At 39.2% G+C, this 19624-nt stretch overlaps 1 protein-coding gene across 5 annotated transcripts in view; it reads left to right on the forward strand.

Moving 5' to 3' along the window:
• Window positions 1–19624, forward strand: part of CAPRIN2 (caprin family member 2) — a 34271-nt gene that overhangs the window by 3298 nt on the left and 11349 nt on the right. For 4 of the 5 annotated variants that reach the window (XM_017804932.1, XM_017804934.1, XM_017804933.1 and 1 more), the window contains 10 exons: window positions 3232–3318; window positions 5697–5935; window positions 7588–7670; window positions 9609–9770; window positions 10248–10291; window positions 11647–12492; window positions 17550–17681; window positions 17882–17969; window positions 18409–18464; window positions 19044–19154. In XM_017804932.1, the coding sequence (XP_017660421.1) occupies window positions 3232–3318; window positions 5697–5935; window positions 7588–7670; window positions 9609–9770; window positions 10248–10291; window positions 11647–12492; window positions 17550–17681; window positions 17882–17969; window positions 18409–18464; window positions 19044–19154 (1848 nt within the window). The remainder of the gene's footprint in view (window positions 1–3231; window positions 3319–5696; window positions 5936–7587; window positions 7671–9608; window positions 9771–10247; window positions 10292–11646; window positions 12493–17549; window positions 17682–17881; window positions 17970–18408; window positions 18465–19043; window positions 19155–19624) is intronic. The other variant, XM_017804936.1, reaches the window with a different exon arrangement.

Genomic DNA, 19624 nt, shown 5'->3' on the forward strand with positions numbered 1-19624 from the left:
TGAACAAATTATTGGTAATTAGGCTGAACATTGAGCCCACAAGCTTGTCTCCTGCTTTAACCTTCCTGCTCTGTAATGAAGTGGTAGAAGGTCCTTGTTTATCTTTGCTCTGTAGACTTTCAGCTTCAGTGCTTCTGCACCTTTATTTCATAATGAGGTGTCTGTGTGCAGCTTATCTGTATTGGTAGTGCAGTGTCAGAACCCAAACCTCAAGAATTCTGGGGTAGCTAATTAATCCTCATGGCTTTTTCATTAACAGGTGTCTCTTGAAATTGCCTGTTGGCTGCACAGTGCTGTTGGTTACAAGTAGCTGTTAATATAACTGACAGGGTTTCTAGCTTTTTTTCTATCTTGGACTGGAATGGATTCTAGAACCAAAACAAAGTTTCTGTAACATGAAAGTTATTAATTCTTAAGTGTATCCGAGTAGCAGTGTCACATACTCCGAGGGGTTTATTGCTCTACTCATCCAGGAGTCACATTTTGAAATGTACTGCACACATGCTAAAGAATAATTGTGTGATGAAGGGTACTGGCACTTCAATGGTAGTGCTGATCCTGCTAATAAACCAGCTGGAAAAATATTTCATTGAGTGTTAGTTTTATCACAGTGCAGCAGCATGAGAACACAGATACTATATTCTTACTCTGAATCATTTGTGAAAGAGAGCTAGACATAAATGGGATAAGAGGGGAAATGATAACTTGCTGCTTAAAAGCAGACCTATTGGAGTGAATGATCATTTAGCACTTAGCAGCAAAATGTGATGTAGCCTCTTGCCATCTCAAGTGCAAAAGTAAATTGATTAAACCTGATGGTTTGAAGTAGGATGATGGCCTTTCAGTTCCTGTAAACTCAATCTGGAATCAGGTGGGCAAGAATCTTGTGTTTAGATCATAGGTATTCTTTGCAATCTGTTTTCTGCCATGAGCAGTGAGACTATTTAACAGTATTCTGTGTAAGTTGGATTAGTCTGGAAGATGCTTTAAAGCTGCATCTAAATTTGACCACTCTAGTATATGCCCAGGACTGTGAAAAGCTGTTAGGTGAAAGTGAAATTAAGATGTGGGGAACTAAAAGAGATGAAGGATTATGTAGATGCATTTCCTTTCAAATGCATCCAACAGCACTAATTTTGGAAAATGGCATTAACTGGGTTACTGGCTTCTAGTATTCCTAGCTGAGCTTCACTTTTTAAATATTAGATCTTTATCCCAGTTTCTGGGATATCTCAGGCTTTTAAAATGTGGAATTAGATTCAGTCTTGCTAGTCAACTGGCAGGTGGTAGTCAGGCTGTTCAGATGACTTGAAGAAGCACATATACACTCAGTATAATTAATAATCTTATGAAAATTCCTCTTTTAGTGGTTAATATACAGAAATACTACATTTATAACTTTCAGATGCAAATTCCTGCTGTATATACAAATCAAAGCTAGAGTAGAGCTTCATACAGCCTAACACTTAACAAAGTGTTAGATGGTAGTTCAGTTTCTTTAGGTTTCAATTTCTAACACAGTGGAAGAAGTGCACATCTGGTGATGATGAACATGTTTTGCAAACAATTTGGATTAAGCTGTAATTACTTATGGTGCATGCCTGCCAGAGCTACTGTGTGCTAGCCTCGCTTTAGGAAACATTTGTTTCAAAAATGAGGAGCTTCCAGCAAGTTAAATGCTCTTACTGGCAATATTGTGCTGTTTTGCAAGCTGAGCAGATTTTCCTCAGTGCTGTTCCTCCAACATGCTGTTAATGAATGTTAATAACAGGTGTGACAGAAAAAAGCTGTTGCTTTCCTGCAGGCTGAGTTATAGCTTGTCATCAGAGCAGTGGTAACTGTTCTTAGTGTTTTCAGGTAGGGTGTTTTACTCTAGAATTTGCTTTGTTAAAAGCACAGTTACTGTAATCTGTCGGTGTTACATTGTGAGTGTTCCTCAAATGTGTGGGCATTCGGGTCTTAGAAGTCATTCTCCTGAGTGCTAAGTGAACTGCTAATTAGCACTTAAAAGTTCCTTTAATGGATCTGAGTGTGGAGACAACCTAAACTACCGGGTGAGTGATTTACAGTAACACATGCATTGTGTTGAGTAGCATTTAGGCCTAGTGTTGTCTAGTATACTACAAACGAGTCTATAAAAGTAACTAAGCAATCAAACTGATCGAACAAATGAACATGTAACTTGTTTTGCAGTTGCTTAGGAACACATATGGAATTTGCAGACGTCCCAAATCATATTGGGACAGTAGATTAAGCTTCTGTCACTGCACTGATGAAACTCAACGCTAACACTGCTTTGGAAAAGCCTGTTACAGAAAAACTAATGATACCATGTCAGGAGCACAAACCAAACTGAGTGTAAAGCACCCATGAACAACTGAAATTAAACTTAACTTGTTACTTCCCAGACATGCCTTATGGTATGAGGATATGGGCAGCATGTCTGAACTACAGCATTTTGTTATCTTGAGAGCTGTCAAGGAAGCTTATAAAAAGGAGTGACTCATTAAAAAAAGGGTATATCAAAATGCAATTGATAATCTACTGCAATGAGTCTTTTTGAAGACTAGCTGGTAAAATATTGGTTAAAGCCATTAGTGAAGACAGGAACATGGCTTAATTTGTGGAAGCTAAATTTGAAAGACTTTTTTTCTTAAAGTATGACTTGCCTTGTGTATTTCTAAAGTTGGTACAAATTATCTGTGAAGGCATTTGTGCATGAGGGTAGAAGATCTGTGCTGAACTTGTTTCCTGTATTCCTTCTGGGTTTTCAGATCAGTGATTTTAAGTATCTGTTTACCTGTGATTGCTGAAACCTATGGCACTAAAATTAAAAAACAAACAAACAAAACCCCAAAAAACCAAACAAACAAAAACCCAAACAAAACAAAACAAACAAACAAAAAACCAAAAAAGGCTTTCTTGTGTCAACATTAGTATACCAAGTATTGTAAAAGATGTTACCTGGAAAGTCTAATGCAGGCAAGCTTGTAGGATATCTGTCTGGTGGTGGGAACTGGCTTTCTGCTGCACTTTTCAGATAGCTATGGGTCAATGATACTTGCAATTATAGTTAAAGTACCATCTACAGACATGGTATTGTAAAGTTATAATTTCAGAGAAGTACACACTAAATTGCTGGTTCACAGTGAGAATTTAAATACCAGGAAACTGAGCTGCAGCCAGTAATGTTAAGCATGAAAAAATACATTTTTATCTGTTCCTTTGTAGGAGGCAGTAGAGAAATATGATGAAGTAGTACATAACTTGGAATTTGCCAAGGAGCTTCAGAAGACTTTTTCAGGACTTAGCCAAGATGTAAGTATAAATGCTCTTTCCTATATTGCCAGGAGGTAACTGCAAGATTTGTGCTACTTTTCTAATGGTTACTGTTGTATGCCAGTGCACACAATGCTAGGAAGTTCCTGTCTTGGAGCAGAAAAGTGTGGACAATTTTGTGTACCCCTCCATAATGTAGTAATTCACTGCATGCCCCTATAAGAGCGTGTGCTTAAGTAAACTGAGTCACTGGAGCTCAGATGCTTTTGAGATTATTCCAGTTTACTTGGATTTGTACCACTAATTCATCCCCTGCACAGGTGCAGACTGCTGGGGAAGCAGCTCTACTGGATGGGACATGTGGGTCCCTGGGGACTGCAGGCAAAGTAAATGGATCACTTGGATCACTGAAGCCTAGACATAGACTGAGACCAGGAGATTAATGTGAAGTGATTATTTGGTACTTGTTGACCAGTTGTGTCTGATTCTGGTCACTTGGTAGACAAAGGCTATAGACAAGCTTCAGTGAGTCCAGTGGTGGGCCCCTGAATGGCTGCGGCCTGGAAAATGAGACCTCTGAGGAGAGCCTGGAAGAACTGGGCTTGCTGGGTCTGGTAAAGTAAAGGCTTGACAGGAAGGGGGAGTATTAGCCTTCAGATACCAAATACTGAAAGGGTGGAGCCAGGATTTTGCTGAGAGATGTGGTAGGAGAAGGAATGATCACCAGTTGAAATAGTAGGTTCCAGCCAGGTAGGAGGAAATGGATACTCTGAGGATAATTGAGCACTAAAGCAGCCTCCCTAAAGAAGTAGTAAAATCTGTCCTTGGATCTCTTCAAGACCTGACTGAACAAAGCTCCAAGCAATCTAGTTTTGATTCAGCAGAGCCTTTATTCTGGAGGCTGGGCTAGACAATGTCTCAAGATCACTTCCAAACTGAATAATGTTTGCAATGAGGGAAAGTGCTGAGGTTAAATCGCTTTGGTTTCCTTAAGAAGTGTTTCTCAGTAAAATTCAACTAAAACTTGTGGAGTTTGCTACTTCAATTGCTATAGTTTTCTCTAATTATGGCAAGCCACATGAATAAGGTCTTTATTCAGGGTTTAAAGCACTACCTGCATTATTTTTATGTACGTGTTTTATCTTTGGAGAAATCAGTCTCTTGGCTCAAGCAAATACTACCCTTGTGGAAAAATTTGATCCAGGGTAGTGGTGGGGATGCTAAGCATGATTAGTCACTGCTCTGGCATTATTTGTCTGCCTCCTACAGAATGCTGAAGGACTGGTAAAATGGCTTGTCTCGATGTTTACTGAGACTGAAACAGTTTTGCTAGAGAGTGTGTCTTATGTGTATATAGTAATTCCAGGTAGTGTGGTAAATCTCTCAAAGCACTACGTGAGCAGAAATTTAAGAGCCTTTTCAACAGTGTTATTGCTTTAGGTTCCCTCTGTCATTCTATGTTGAATATAGAAACTGCTGTACTGAATGTTAAAACTTGGATTGCTTCCTATTGCTTTCCTTTGTGTAGCTGCCCATAAAAATATCAGAAATAAAGGATTGTGACCCAATGTATCTGTGTGCAGGTGTTTTTAGTAGTCCAGCATTAGCTTCTACCAGTTCATGTTTGTTCTTGAACTTATGCTGTATTTAAAGGGTAACTCACTTTGTTTTTAACTTGATTCTGCTTCTGCTAGTATGGATTCTACAGCCAATAGCCATTACTGGAACACTAGAGGTCTTTCTGGCAACAGCATCCTTGTAGCCTTTACAGTGTGTTCTAGGAAACAAAACTTTCATAAATCTTGCCCCATATTGAAGCATTTGGAATTCTGCAGTTACTTGGATAGCTTCTGCTGGATAGTTCTACTAGCACATGATGAGAAACTTCTCGACTGCATGAGCACTGTGTATGTTCTGGGATTTGTGTTGTTGCTTATTTAATGAGTGTTTCAGTCTTCTGCCAACAAAAATAAAAGTAACTAAGATTCTACTGTATCAAACTGGAGTATGTAAAAATGAAGAGCAGTTGTCTTACTAGGAGAAACTTGAGGCAATGTCTGCATCTCCAATTTTGTGCTAAATGTTAAAAGTCAACTAGGCCTGGATGTGTGCATTGGTATCAATTCTACCAATTCCTTTAAAAGCTGTTAGAGTAAAACAACTAGCAGACATAATCAGGATCTAGATATCATAAAGGCATATCACAAGTGAAGCTACCAGTATCCAGTTTGACTAAAAGAATTAGTAGATAGATGGGGAACTCTTCCAAAGGAGGTGCTTGAAAGATCCTGGCTATCTGAAGAGAGCTAGGAGGTTCTGTTACCTAACCAAAATTAATAGTTAGTTTGCCCAGTGTAGGATGATCAATACTAGAACTCAATGTTGTGTTTAATTGTTGAATTTGTGTATTAAAACAGCTGCTGAAAGCACAGAAGAAGGCTCAGCGGAGAGAGAGTATGTTGAAGCTTGAAGCAGAGAAGAAGAAACTGTGTACAATACTTCAAGTCCAGTACGTGCTGCAGAACTTCACTCAAGAGCACGTTCAGAAAGATTTCAAAGGTGGTGTGAATGGTGCAATATACTTGCCTTCTAAAGAACTAGACTACCTCATAAGATTTGCAAAACTGACGTGTCCAGAAAGAAATGAGAACCTGAGGTAAGTTCAGGGCTTTTGTCTAATTAGTATGCTTCATTCATTACAGTAAATGTCCTCTGTTTGACACTGCCATGTCTTTAAATACTGTGTTTTGGAACACTAATTAAAATTCTATTCAGCACCCTTGCTTTAGTCTGAGATTAGGAATGTAACAGATTTACCTCACTCTGAGCATTAAAGGAAAGCTGTAGTAATTACAGCCTCAGGTGCAAGTTGCAGGCAAATTTTTGCCTTCTCATGTCACGCTGTGGCACTGCGGGGAGGTAGTTCAACACCATCCTAAACAGGGAGGCTGGTGGCGTGCTGCTGCCTTGAGATCTCACTGTTCATGAAGTGAGAAAAGGGCAGTAAATTCAAAACTGTTCTATGTTCCATTCATATGATGATCCATATGTGCTTCTTGACATTCCTTTGGAATAAAGTGTTGCTCCCGAGGCTCTCTTGCTATTAACTTTAAAGTGGTTTTAAAAAATTGCCTGAAGTTTTTGATACCTCTTCACTAAATGTCATACATGTTAACAGGTTGTCAACAGAGGTAGTGTGTGTCAGGGCTAATGTGGCACTGCTCTCGTACTATGATGGCTCATGCCTAGCATGACAGCCTGTCTGATTTTAAGATAGTGTAGTAAGAATTGTATTTGAACATGGGATAAGTAGTTATTAGGTGGTAAGTTGAAACACTTCATGGTTAAGTCATGTTTGAATATGGACTAACTCTTAAGTTCCTAAAAGTTCTAATCACTTGTCATACACTAATCTTTGCTTAAGTTAACTTCTAAAGAACAGCACTTATAAAACGCTTCACAACAGGAGTCTCTCATTCTAGTGAAATAACTTAATTTCTGGATTACTCTCACCATATGTCCTAGTTAGGACAGCTGAGACAGCTGAGTTCATCATGGTATGGGTGTAACCCAAAACTGTGTACTCTATAGCCTTCCATGCCATTTCCCAGAAACTGTTGTCAATAGACTATTCACACCCTCTGCCCATAGAGCCTGACTCCTCAGGCTATAAACTGGGTGTTAAGAGGCCTGTGAGATAGGAGGATGCTCTTGTCCTCACACCCTTTGTGGAACTCCCCGCCCTGAGGGAAGTATTGAGCATTCCTGCCTGAACTGGAGGATATATAATCTTGGAGTCTTGGAACACCATATTATGCTTCCACAAGAAGCTTAATCCTTTCTTTTGGGATGCTGTGTTTCATCATGTTTGACTTCAAATTCCATTATCTGGAGGGTGTGGATCATGGACCTATGACAAGTTTCTAAATAACTGCTAGTTATTGAGAGTGACAGGAGCTGCTGGTGGTTACCCCTGTACATGTTTATCCAATAAACAAGGTGACCAGTCAATTAAACAGCAGTTGTTTCCCTGTCTGGGGATCCTGGCTTGGAATGAAGTCCAGCTAAATGGGTGAGATATCTTGTGGGATAGTGCTGGGATCTGTGTAATGACCAACTAAAGCACTTCTGTTTGCTAGGTTAAATCACATGGACAGATACATTATAATTGCTTTCAGTGATTTCAGGGCTTAGTATTTGCTCTGTGTATGCAGCCTTGGTTTGGAGGGCTGAACTTGGGCTATTGGGATGCTGCAGCACTTGATCTTGGCTATGATTCTACCTGGTGAAACTTGTCACTCGTTTTAGTGTTGAAGACCAGATGGAACAATCATCTCTCTACTTCTGGGACCTTCTAGAAGGAAGCGAGAAACCTGTAGTTGGAACAACATGTGAGTGTCTCACCTAGAGAAATAACTGAAACATCTGAAATTTGTGTGCTCGTTAAAACATGTTAAAAACAGTGAATATACATGGAAGGCTACCAAATGAAACACTTCCAAGTGCTATGTGTAACTATTATCCAAGGATGAACTGCTGGTTTAAGTTCTGTTTTTTTTAAGTACAGATCAATAGCAATACAGCATACTTGCTTTTTCCAGCTCAAGACTTCTAACCAATGTACTAGCATCCTTTTGAGGAATAATTATGGTAGTAATTGAAAAGCTGATGTGTGAATACCTTGCAGAACAGTGGAAAGCTTTTTGTATAGCTATGTGCAAATGGGTTAAGTTTGGAATAGTTCCCAGCCATGAAAGGCTTAGTTGAGCATACTGATGTGTGCTTCACTGGCCCCAGGCTGAAGGTCCCACAGCATTGAAGATTCTCCCTTATTTGTAGGAATTCTAGACTCATACCTGTTGTCTGCCTACAGTGCAGAATATACCACACTAGAGAAAGATAGTTCCATTAGTGACTTACTGTGATCTCTGATCATGCACAGTGCAGTCTTACTTTGTACCTGCATTGTGTCCTCACCTTCCAAGCACAGCAAAATCTGTGGGACTACATATTTTCCATTTGTGCCATACTTCCTAAACCTCTGGTTGTAAACCAATATGCACATTCTTTTCTGTTCCTATTTACAACTTGCTTGCTTATGAGGAAACTGCCCTTACTTGAGTTGTAGTGTCTTTCCTATTGCAAACAGACCTTGCTTACTCCAGTCCTGTAGTGGCTGCATTGCAGGAATCTTTCACTTGTCACTGAAAATGCTGAAGCTGTTAGACAAGAGCACTGGTGTGCCCTGTCTAACTTCCATATGCAGGTAGTTGAACTAACAGCTAAGTTTTAACTCTTCCCATGTACTTCTGGAGGAACTGCAAGCTTCCCTTGTATTGCTACAGGCTGGTAACTTTAACCTTGTGTCTACTGACATAAATAGATAGTTTCCTTGGACTCCAAACCTTTGTTTTGTCTATCATCTAAACAACTTCTGTCATTATTTTATCAGTATCTCTATCCCTTTAATGTCAGTCTTGTGTCCTTCTGCTGTGCAAGCTAGACTTCAGATAAAGCTGTTAGGTCATCTTATTAGCATTTGTTGCCTTGGAAGACAATTTTTTTGTAATCATGTTAAATTCTAGCCACAATTCTTGTTTGTGTGGCTATCACTGGTAGGAGTGATCTCTCACTGAATATTCTTCTTGTTCTCAAGGCTGTCCTGTCTCTAGCTCCTCTTAAACAATTTCCAGTATCACTGTTCTTTCTGAGGTCTTGCTCTAAGCTGCTGTCTCTTGTTTGCAGAGAGGAGAAAACTGGAGAGAGCTTCTCAGAGTACACAGCTAAGCTTTTGTTCAACCATGTCAGCTTTGACTCTTTTCAAACTTGAGGATTAATTTCAGTTTGAAAGAGTCTCTTGCATTCTTCCTGCTTGTTTCTGCAATTTTTAACTTTTCCTTCTGAGACTTACTGTCCTGTTACTGGGAAAAGGGTCTTGTAGGGCAGTTCCACAGTGAATGTTTAGCTTTACCTACATTGCAGTCTGCACATGATTTTAGTATCAATGCTGGCTAGTTTGTTCATGGTAAACAAATCCCTTTCTAAGCATGTGAGACCAGGTGGCTCAGTGTTTATCTTGTGTGCACTTAAACACAAGATGCAGTCTTACCTCTGGATTGAAAAGATGCTTTCAACAGTAATATATTAAGCACTCTAACAAATACTTTTCTTTACGAAAATGTTTTATTGCTATAACTGGGTAAGATGTGTAAACTTGGAGAAGTTGCAATTCATATACAGGGAGGAAGAAGGAAGTCTTAGTCTGTAATCTTGAATACCCCTTAATTTCAGATTTTCCTATTTTAACTTCATGGATTTTTATTCATCAGATAAACACATGAAGGACCTGTTATCCAAACTTATAGACTCCGGCTACTTTGAAAGTATTCCGACTCCTCGTACCACTGTGCCAGTAAAAGAATTGGAAGAAGTAAATAGAAAATCTCAGAAAACAAGACAGATGTCAAAAGGAGAGTCTGTCAAGGAACCAGGTGGAATATTAAAGGGTTCAATTTTTGTATCATTGTTGGGAAAGATTTGAACTGAGCATTAACTTTGCATGGCTTGATGGTGTAGCTTACTTGCAATGTAGTAACTGAAATGGAACCTGCAAGTCTTGCAGCCCTATACTGGCTAATAATGTAGAAAAAAATTAATTCAGTTATAGAATGTTTTTTACCTTCTGAGCAGCTCTCCATGTTAAAGATGTGGGAACTGTCTGGTGTAGGGAATATTACATATTACAATAACCAAATTATGAATACTACAAAATGTTTCTTGCTTAACTCTGAACTTTTGCAAATGTAAAACCTAATCAGAAAATAAAAGCTTGTGTAAGAATAGCATGTTGGATGGCAAATTGAGCTTAGCAATTGGCACTACTATTTAAATAGAATTAAAGAGTTGCTACTGTTTGGTCTGCCTTTCTGCGTTTGATCAGTTGAAACAAATTAACATCCTTTCTCTAGAATCCATTATGGAGCTTATGAAGTCTGAAATACAGCCACAGGAGGTAAGATACTCCACTACTAATTGCTTTCCTTTAGTATTGTGATTTATCAGACACAACGTTGCACTTCTGCAGCTCTTTTTTTAAACTTAAAAAGGGAGTCTGAACAGCAACCTAGGTGTTGCTTTATGTAGGAAGCATTAAAGACTTAGTTGCATTTCCATTTCTAACCCCAAATTTATGGCATCTGGGGTATTTTGGGATAAATGGAGCAGGATTACATGAAGCAGTATAGTACTTTAATGCTCTGGCACTTTCCTGAATAAAACAAAGCCTTTAGAGTGGAAACACACAGATCTTTTGTGTACTGTGGAATAGAGAAAATACACATCTACTAAAGCTGTCTGTAAAAGCTAAGCTGATTGCAGTAGGCTTGATATCGGTAGGGTTGAGAATGATGTGGGTTTTGCCCTGATTTGTCAGAAAAGTAGGGATTCCAAGACAGGGTCGTGTGCACGGGGGTGTGTAGACCTGTTTCAGCAGCTCTTCAGACTCCTGTGCTCAAGCTTTGACTGTTAGTAGCATAGAAACCATTAGGTTCAAATGATGGGGAGGGGTGTCCTTTTCTAAGTGTAAATACTGGTTCTTAAAATGCTGAATCCCTGTTTCCCAGGTATCCCACTAGAGGGTGTACTCTAGAATGAGTTTTTGTAACTTACTGTTAACAGTTATCTGACTCTTCCGGTGTCTTGTCAGAAAAAAATATCTCAGCCAGTGAGCCTTGTACATTATTCACTTCATATATTTACTTCCTATTCATGACAAAGTGATAACTCAGGAAAAACTTCAGGACATCATTAGACTCTCACACTTACCGATGCTGATCACAGCCTGCAGTTGAAGTCCAGTGGTACTAAATCTGAGAATCTGACTTTTTTTAGTATTATAACTCCATTAAGAATGAAGGTTATACTTGATTACTGGGTCTAATATTTGGGGGGAGATGGCACTGCTAAGCTTAGCACAATGTTTGCTAATACAGTACCATGGCATTTTAGATGCTTAGGAGGAGAGTTAACTTTTGTAAAAAGTTGCGGTTGAACTTGATATTGTCACTGCCTAGGAACACCAGGTAGCACTGAGGATAAGGGCAGGAGATTCACTCAGCTCTAGTGGGTTTTACTTGTGCTGTTCAGGACTGTTTCCTGTTTCTCTGTGGCATGCCAAGCAAAGCTAGTCTGCAGTGTGGTAGGATAAAGCCATGGCTGTCCACACAGTTTCTATGACTAGTGCTTAGACTGTCTGGGCTCTGCTTTTAGTCAGCAGTTTTCAGTAGCTGAGTGACCTAATTTAACTGACCTGAACTGTAGTAGCAAAATGTGTTCTTGGGAGCCATTAAGTTTCTCTGGTCTATATAGTTTCTCAACAGGCGTTATTTGCCTGAAGCAGAATACTCTGTCAAGAAGAAGACAGAAGAGCCCAAATCTTGGGAAGCTGAGTGTGCTAGAAAGCAAGAACCTCCAAAGTCCTGGGAAATGCTTGTTGATACTGAAGAGAAGGAACAGAAGCAAAATCAAGAGGCCTTAAAGCCTTGGGAAGCTCGTGTTAGACAGCAAGAACTAAAAAGACCAGATTCTCCAAAGCCTTGGGAAGCTCGTGTTAAAGAGGAGGAACAGAAGTGTGAGTCTGCAAAGCCCTGGGAGACCCACGTTGAGGAGGAAAAACAGAAGAAGCAAGAAGCACCAAAGGCCTGGGTAGCACGTGTCCGAGAGGAGCAGGAGTCTCCCAAACCCTGGGTAGCAAAGGTTAGGGAAGAGCAGGACCAGAAGAAACAGGCATCACCTAAGCCATGGGTAACAAAAGTTAGGGAAGAGCAGGAACAGAAAAAGCAAGAGTCCCCAAAACCTTGGGTAACCAAAGTTAAGGAAGAACCAGAAGAAAAGCGGGAATCTCCAAAACCTTGGGTAACCCAAACTAGGGAGCAACCAGAACAAAAGAAACCAGAGCCTGTGAAAACATGGGAAATGCCTGTTAGGGAAGAGCCAGAGCAAAAGAAGCAGGAGCCTGTGAAGGCTTGGGCTGCACATTTTAGGGAGGAGCCAGAACAAAAGAAGCAGGAGACTCGAGAGGCTTGGGAAAAAGCTGGCAGGCAGCAGCAAGTGTCACCACCACAGTTACAGAACCCTCCGAAGTCCTGGGGAGCTGCAAGTATTGGGCCAAAGGAGCAGATGGGGCCAAAGAAGTTTGATATGGAACCCAAAGAAGTGAGTTGGCATATGTAGTATTACCTGTCCTAAGCTTTTGACACTAGTGTATTGGAATAAAGCTACCTATTAGCAGAGCGTTTATAAGGTGCATTTTGTAGGCCTGTACTTAAACTCCCATTTTATTCTTTCTTGAGGGTGAATAATTCTGGCAGTTAAAGTTTATACTTGAATAGCAAGATGGTCTACTTTGGTTTTTATATCAACACAGTGTTTGAGCCTTGAATAAGTGCTTTATGCACAAGACAGAAGAATTAACTTGGTTCATCTGTAGCTGTTGGCTCTGTCCACTGTTAGCAGTACAAAGCAGGTATGACTCATCCAGGGATCAAATACTTTGTGGCTGCATGCAAATAGCACTTCAGTAATTTTTAGGCTTTTGATTAAAATAGCTGCTGATTCAAGAGAGATCTAATGTCTAGATCAAGCAATACCAACTGTACAGGGGCTTAAATATGTATTTCCAGATAAATGCATGAACCATACTGCTGTCCTGGGGAGTCTAACAATAGCACAGCTTTAGAAATGTATAATGAAGCCATTGCAGGGCTTTCAGCTGAGGAGGCTGGTCACATTACCTTTCTTCTCACGTGTGCTTGGGTAGCAACAATTCTGATAACTGTAAAAATGGATAACTCTGCTTTATCTGCCATCTTATGTTATTAAGAGCAGTGTTAATTTAAAGTTAGACTTCAGGAATACAATATGGGGAGTTGAGCAATTCTCTGTATACAATGTTGTCAGCACATTGTGCAAGAAAGCAGGAATCACAATACATTCTGTAATAAATTTTATATCTTGTCAGTAAACTTGGCATAACTGAAAAATGGATGTTCTTGTGCCTAGAGGCGAGACCGCAAAGCGAAGGTTGAACACGAGATCAAGAGAGTATGTAACATGCAGCACTGGGTAAACCAAATGGGATTGAGGTGTTTCACTTTGATTCATCTTTACACTGAAGCTGAGTGGAATCTTGTGTCCACTGGTGGTGGTGGTTCTGGCAGAAAGCCTGGTTGTCTCCCTAAGTAACTCTGAGCACTAATAGGTGTGGTGCACCCAACTATGCATAGTATTACTGTAACTGAAACTAAGTATTGGAGTAGTCTCAAGCACTTTAAGAGGCCTTGGGATTTCTGGTGGCAGATTACTTTAAAGCTTAAATGCAAGAGATGGGGCTGTTATTTTTATATGGGATGGATAGATGGATGGCTTAAGTGGTCGACAAAACTTTGCTGCAGTGAGTAAAAAGGAGGGTCTCCAGTCAGTTGGAGAAACTTGCAGACTGCCTAGGAATCTTCCACTGGCTAAGTTAAACTAAATGTTGGAATGTGAGGTTGCTTAAGGTGGATTGCTGAATTAAGTAAAAGCATAATTTAAAGTATTCAAACTTTGATTTACCTAGTCCATAGAGAAACACCCGCTGGCTTTATTTTTGCTTAGTAGCTGTTGAGAAATCCTCATATCAAAAGTATATTGAATGAGAAGGAAATACCGTACTGGCAACATAACTAGTCTTCGCAACCAGTTCTTAAAAAAATGAAGATATCTTTGGCTTGAGGTGCATGTAAAGAACAATTAAAATCATATTAAGCTTTTCAGAAAAGTTTCTCTTATCTTTGTTTATGTAAAGAGGCAATGCAGTGCTATAGCTGGATCTGTTTAACTCCCAGAGTGACTGTATAAATGACTTTGTGCAAAGATGTAGGATGGCAGATAAAAGGCCTGTGTCAGTGCTGCTGCCCTCTGAGTGAAACTAACCTTTCTTTGCTCTGAAATAACTGTTAGAGCTTGAGGTCTTTTAAAAAACTATGTTTAGAGATCTTAAAATATACTTATTTAACTGAATGTACCATAAGGTGCAATGCCTAAGACAGCAGAGTGAGCTGATATGCAGGCCTCTTAAACTGTTTAAACATCTGTGTAATCTGTGGACCAGCAAACTTGTTTAGAGCTGAGTTTGTGGCCTGCTATGAGAAAGCAAATCAGTTTGGCTTGTGCTGTCATCCAGTTCCATTTAATTTATACCTGCTGTGAATACTGTGAATACTGCCCTGAGTAGAAAGCAAATGTTAATTGTGTATCTACATGGTACAGCTGTGATTACAGCTTAGGTATCACCATTCCACCTCATTTAGTACTCCACAGCTAACAGGAGTACCTAGTATATTGGCACTCTGACTAATAAAATTCCAGTGTGGTCAGTGTGCCTTTACGTTGGTTTATTTGCTATTGTTAACAGGTCCAAAACCAAATCCTGGGTATTTCAACTCCACTTTTAGTTAGTTCTTTGGACGTATGTCAAGACAGGTTTTTGCCAAATGTATAAGTAGCGTTAAAGTTAGTTTTTACAAACATTGTTATGACAAATTACACCCTGAACTTACAAGTACTGTGTTACTCTATTGGTTCAAGCAACATTCAGGTTCACATTAAGTGATCTTGGTACTTACAAGCTTGATGTGAGCTGGAACAATAGGTTACTAAACTAAGAATCTGCTACCAGCTTGTAATGACTTCCAGAAACAGCATCTAATTGTAGGGTAGAAAGAAAACTTGGTTTAAAGCCATTCTTAAGAATGTTAAGTACTTTTCTTCAAAGCATCTCTTTTTGTAAAAGGCATAAAAACTTGAAGTACTTTAACTTCCTGATACCTTCTCATAAATGATTTGTGTTGCACTAAATATCATAGTTTTGAACACCTAGGAACTAGCAAAGCAGCAAATCAATATGAGGTAACTTCACTACAGCTGCTTCTGGCTGGTGTATTTTAATAACTGTAGGAACCAGAAAATAATTTCTATGCAACAGAAAGTCTGTGTTTCAGCCCTGGCTTAAAGCCTTAGTGTCATGTATGTAACCCTGTATGCTTCTGCTTCTTATTGAAGTAAAGAATGCTACCAACATAAGGCAGAGTATGAGCTGTGGAAAGAGAGAAAATCTCTAACAAATTTCTAAAGCACACAAATTTTATTATCTTTGGAAGCAAAAGTGACACGCTGCAGTCTCTTCTGTTTCCATGCTACTGAGGCTTTTTAAATTCTTTTGTGTTTAATGTACAAGTCTCACTTATGCAGCTAGTGGACTGTCTTAAGAGCTTGAGACACTGCCAGACTTGACCTGGCTAGGTGACTTAAAAGTGGAAGGCTTCTGTTACCTGTTTTCAAACATACAGAACCAGTTTGGTAGTGTACTTGTGTCTTAGTATAAACAGTCGTGAGGAGGAAGAGGGTAACAGAAGTATTAATCAGTTTAATGGATATAATGGTTTTACAATATATAGTGGATTTACTAAGACAGTGAGTACTGTAGACTTTAGTCTGCTTGTAAATGAGGGCTAATAAAGTGATGGACAAAGATTCAGATTCCTAGTAACTTTATAACTTTCTGAGATTAACTTTATTCAGCTGTATCTTTTGTCCTGCACTTAGATCCTTAATACCTTTAGTTACTGTTCAGTATTGGAAACTATACAGCAGTATAAACCTGTGTAGTCAGTAGTTGAAGTAGTGCTTGTGTATCAGAATTTCTAATTAAGATAGTTGTACGAAGGTGTACTCATTTAGTTTTAGAATAAAGTAAAACTTCTCAGAGCTCAACAAGTAACTGTCATGTGGGTCACAGATATTAGAAATGGAGTCCTTCAGAGTTAATCATGTGCTGCAGGCTTCTTCCCTGTTCACAGTATGGAAACTTATGCAAATGTGAGTGATTAGTTTCAGGTAACTGTTGAAGAAGAAATGCGAGAGTATTTTTGGGCTTGCCCTAAAACTGGACAAAGAGCACTTTATCAGTTTGTTTTGAATTTAATGTGACAGGTATGACACATACCCTTCTGCCATACAGTCTTCCAATGATTTCATGCATGTACTCAACACACTGCTAATACAGTATATTGAAGTAGTAACCTATTAGAAAGACAAGTCTTTGTACTGTAAGAAAGTAAAGGCTTTCACATGTTCCTGTGTATCTCAGTGTTTGGACCAGTTGAAATAATGCAACTAAATGTTTTCAGATTTGCCTCTCTCTAGCTGCATAGACAAACATAAGAGCATCAAAGCTTTAGAGAGCCACAAAAAATTATGGATTTAAAATACTTATAACAAGCCTAACTCTTCTCCAAGTTGCTTTCAAAAGATGTTAAACTATCTAGACAATGTAATATTATTGTCACTCTGTAAATACCAGGGCTTCTGCTGCTTAAGGAGCTTACTATTATGATTCTGCTACCTTAGACTTACCTGTTCTTTGACAAAATATTTCCCTCTTTAAAAGTGAAGTCACAACCCGTTGGGATGAACTGTTAAGGGACCATCTGAAACAATCAAGGAGTAAAAAGAGAAGCAGAAGTCCATATTTAGCTACAAAGTTAGGCTCTCATGGGGGAGTACAGGTGTATTTATGCCAAACTTTGAAATGTTTAATTAATAGTTTCTGCAGGAGCTGGTACATTCAGAGTATTTGGTTGTTACAGTTAAAACAAAATGTTTCCACTGAATTACCAGCTTGCAATGTATTTCTTAGGTGCAGTTTCTTCAAAATGTCTGGAAATGCCATGTTAATGAAGATCTGTACTTAGTGGCATGGGCTCTACTGGGAGGAAGTATGTTCTAAACCTTGAGTGATGCAGCTTTGATTTTTAAGTTTGTTCTGGCCTTCAACTTAAATATGTGAGTTTACTTAGATGGAAGTGCCTAATTTTGCCACAGATGCAGGCAACTTCTCGTCTTCTTCACATTTGATGAGAAACCAAATGAAGTGAATTAACCTAGTGAAAGGTGCCCCTGCCCATGGCAGGGGGCTTGGAACTAGATATTCTTTAAGGTCTCTTCCAACCCAAACCATTCTATGAAATATGTGGCTTAACCAGCTGTAGCAACAGGAAGCTGATTTTTTTTTTCTTTTACTAAAGTGAAAGCCTGATTCAGGAAATATCAATAACAGCACAGAATTCCTTGGCTTCCAGTGTCTGACACCTGTAGGTTACTCTGGAAATATGTTGGACAAGGCAGCTTGCCTTGCTTCCAGCATTAGATTTAATACAATTTCTCCTTATTAGGTGCCTAAATCTGTACATCAGCCAGCTGCAGAGTTTTGTTCTACTTCAACTCTTCCAAAAGATCCAGTACTGAGAAGGGAGAAACTTCAGGACCTGATGACTCAGATACAAGGGACTTACAACTTCATGCAAGTATGTTTTTCTCTGCTGTTGTAGCACAAAGCTCCAATAACCCTACCAAGGGCTAGGGAAAACAGTGCTGACAAAGTGTGTTGGCACTGAATGAATGAATTTAGTGCTAATTAGCCAACAGCAGCTTGTCAAGTGAGAATGTTTCATTTGTATCTAGAGTTTAATTTTTTTCCTACCAACTGGTGATCTTTTTTCGAAAGGAGTCCATTCTGGATTTTGATAAAGCTTCACCAAGTGCCATTGGTTCATCCCAACCTCCTTCAGTTACTCCAGCAAGTAGTCCTGTAGGTAGGTGATACTAAAAGTGTAAATGGTATGTAAAATTCTGTAAGCACTAACAGGGTTTGCTTGGGCTGTAGATCAGTGAGCCAGGTCAAGGCAGCTTGTCTAACTATAAAGAACAGGCTATACTAAGGAACTGTTTGGGTGGGTCTTGGGCTATAAAACTTAATTACCCAGTTTAATTTTTCTAATCTGTAAAGTGGGTATCTCATTTGTGGTAAAAATATATTTATCATTGAATACCTGTCCTCTTTTATCAAAAACACTGAAGTTTTCAATTGGCTGTAGGTTATTGATAGTAGGTTAAATGTTTGCAGTGCACATGCTAAAAACAGTGTGCATTTTCATACATGAAATGTTTGAAAGAAATAGAACTCCACACTGAACCCGTATGTAGTGTTTGAATTTAAAAGTAAATGCTGCTTAATGCATTCTTTTTTTACAGCTTCAAAAGAACAGAAACTGCCAAGTCAGAGTGATTTTCTTCAACAGCCCCTTCAAGTAAGTTGAAGTTAGGACTGTCCCAAAAAGGCAGATAGACGTTATTTACTAGTATAGACTTATATTTTAATTGCTTTTTCTTATCAATTGTTTTGTAACAAATTTCATATCACATAGTAGCTTGCTCTTCTGCTTGAAAAGGAGCAAGAGATGCTTGAATTTCTTGAAGCTGTAAAGTATGTTGAAGACATGCTGAAATAGTTTGAATATTTAACTCACAGATTCAGGTCATAGCTAAAAGTTGTGTGCAGAAGAACACTTTTTCTTTCCTAGCTAGTCCCTATTTTCATCTTTCAGATCCTCACTTGTCCCAAAGGTAGTGTCTCAAGCTTTGGTAGCCACAGTTAAATGAACCTTAAATTCACTTACCCTGCTTTCATGTCTTGCTGGTTTGGCTTTTAAATAGGCTTCCTTTCCACTAACAGAATTTCCTGAAAAACTGACTAACTAGTCAAAGCACTTCAGTTCCTGCCTTATTCTGTGGTTTACTTGGAAAGGCCCAGAGTGTGCGTTCTAGTGAAACCAAACATATAAATTAATTTTTTTCAAAACCTTGTCTCCATTTTCTCTCCTTGCAAGGCTGCTGCTTCATCCATGGCACTGCACAGTTCAAATACTTCCCTGGCATCTGCTGATCACACTCTTTCTGGCTCTGAAACTGAAGACTTGGTGACACCACAGACACCACAGGTAACATACCCTGGGGTTCACTGGCATTTAGAAATTTGTGTGATAGCCAGCCCTAACAGAAAGCTGTGCTGGGGCCCTCCTGAATAACTGTACTTCAACAACATGCAGGGGCAGAATGCTGGTAACACCAGTAGTATAGCCCACAATCTGGAATACTTAAAGAAGGTTGGAAAAGTCTTCCTAGTATTGCATGAATGCAAAGTAAACAGTCTGCTCCTTGAAACATAAAGGGTGTGGAATGAAAAATGCACACTAGAAAGTGTGATGAATATTCTTGTGGGAACATGTGAGGAGGATAAATGTTTGCTTTGGTTACAGTGTAGAATATTCCCTCTAATGGTGAAAAAGAGGTTGCATAAATTGGGATGGATATTGTCATGAAATAGAAGACCTGTGTGAAAGCTGAAGACTGAGATGTTCTCTCAAGCTTCTCTCAAGAAATACTTGGAATTGGACTCGGTGGTGTTCAG

The sequence above is a fragment of the Lepidothrix coronata genome, unplaced genomic scaffold (genome assembly GCF_001604755.1).
Source record: "Lepidothrix coronata isolate B3197 unplaced genomic scaffold, Lepidothrix_coronata-1.0 Scaffold10, whole genome shotgun sequence".
NCBI lineage: Eukaryota > Metazoa > Chordata > Aves > Passeriformes > Pipridae > Lepidothrix > Lepidothrix coronata.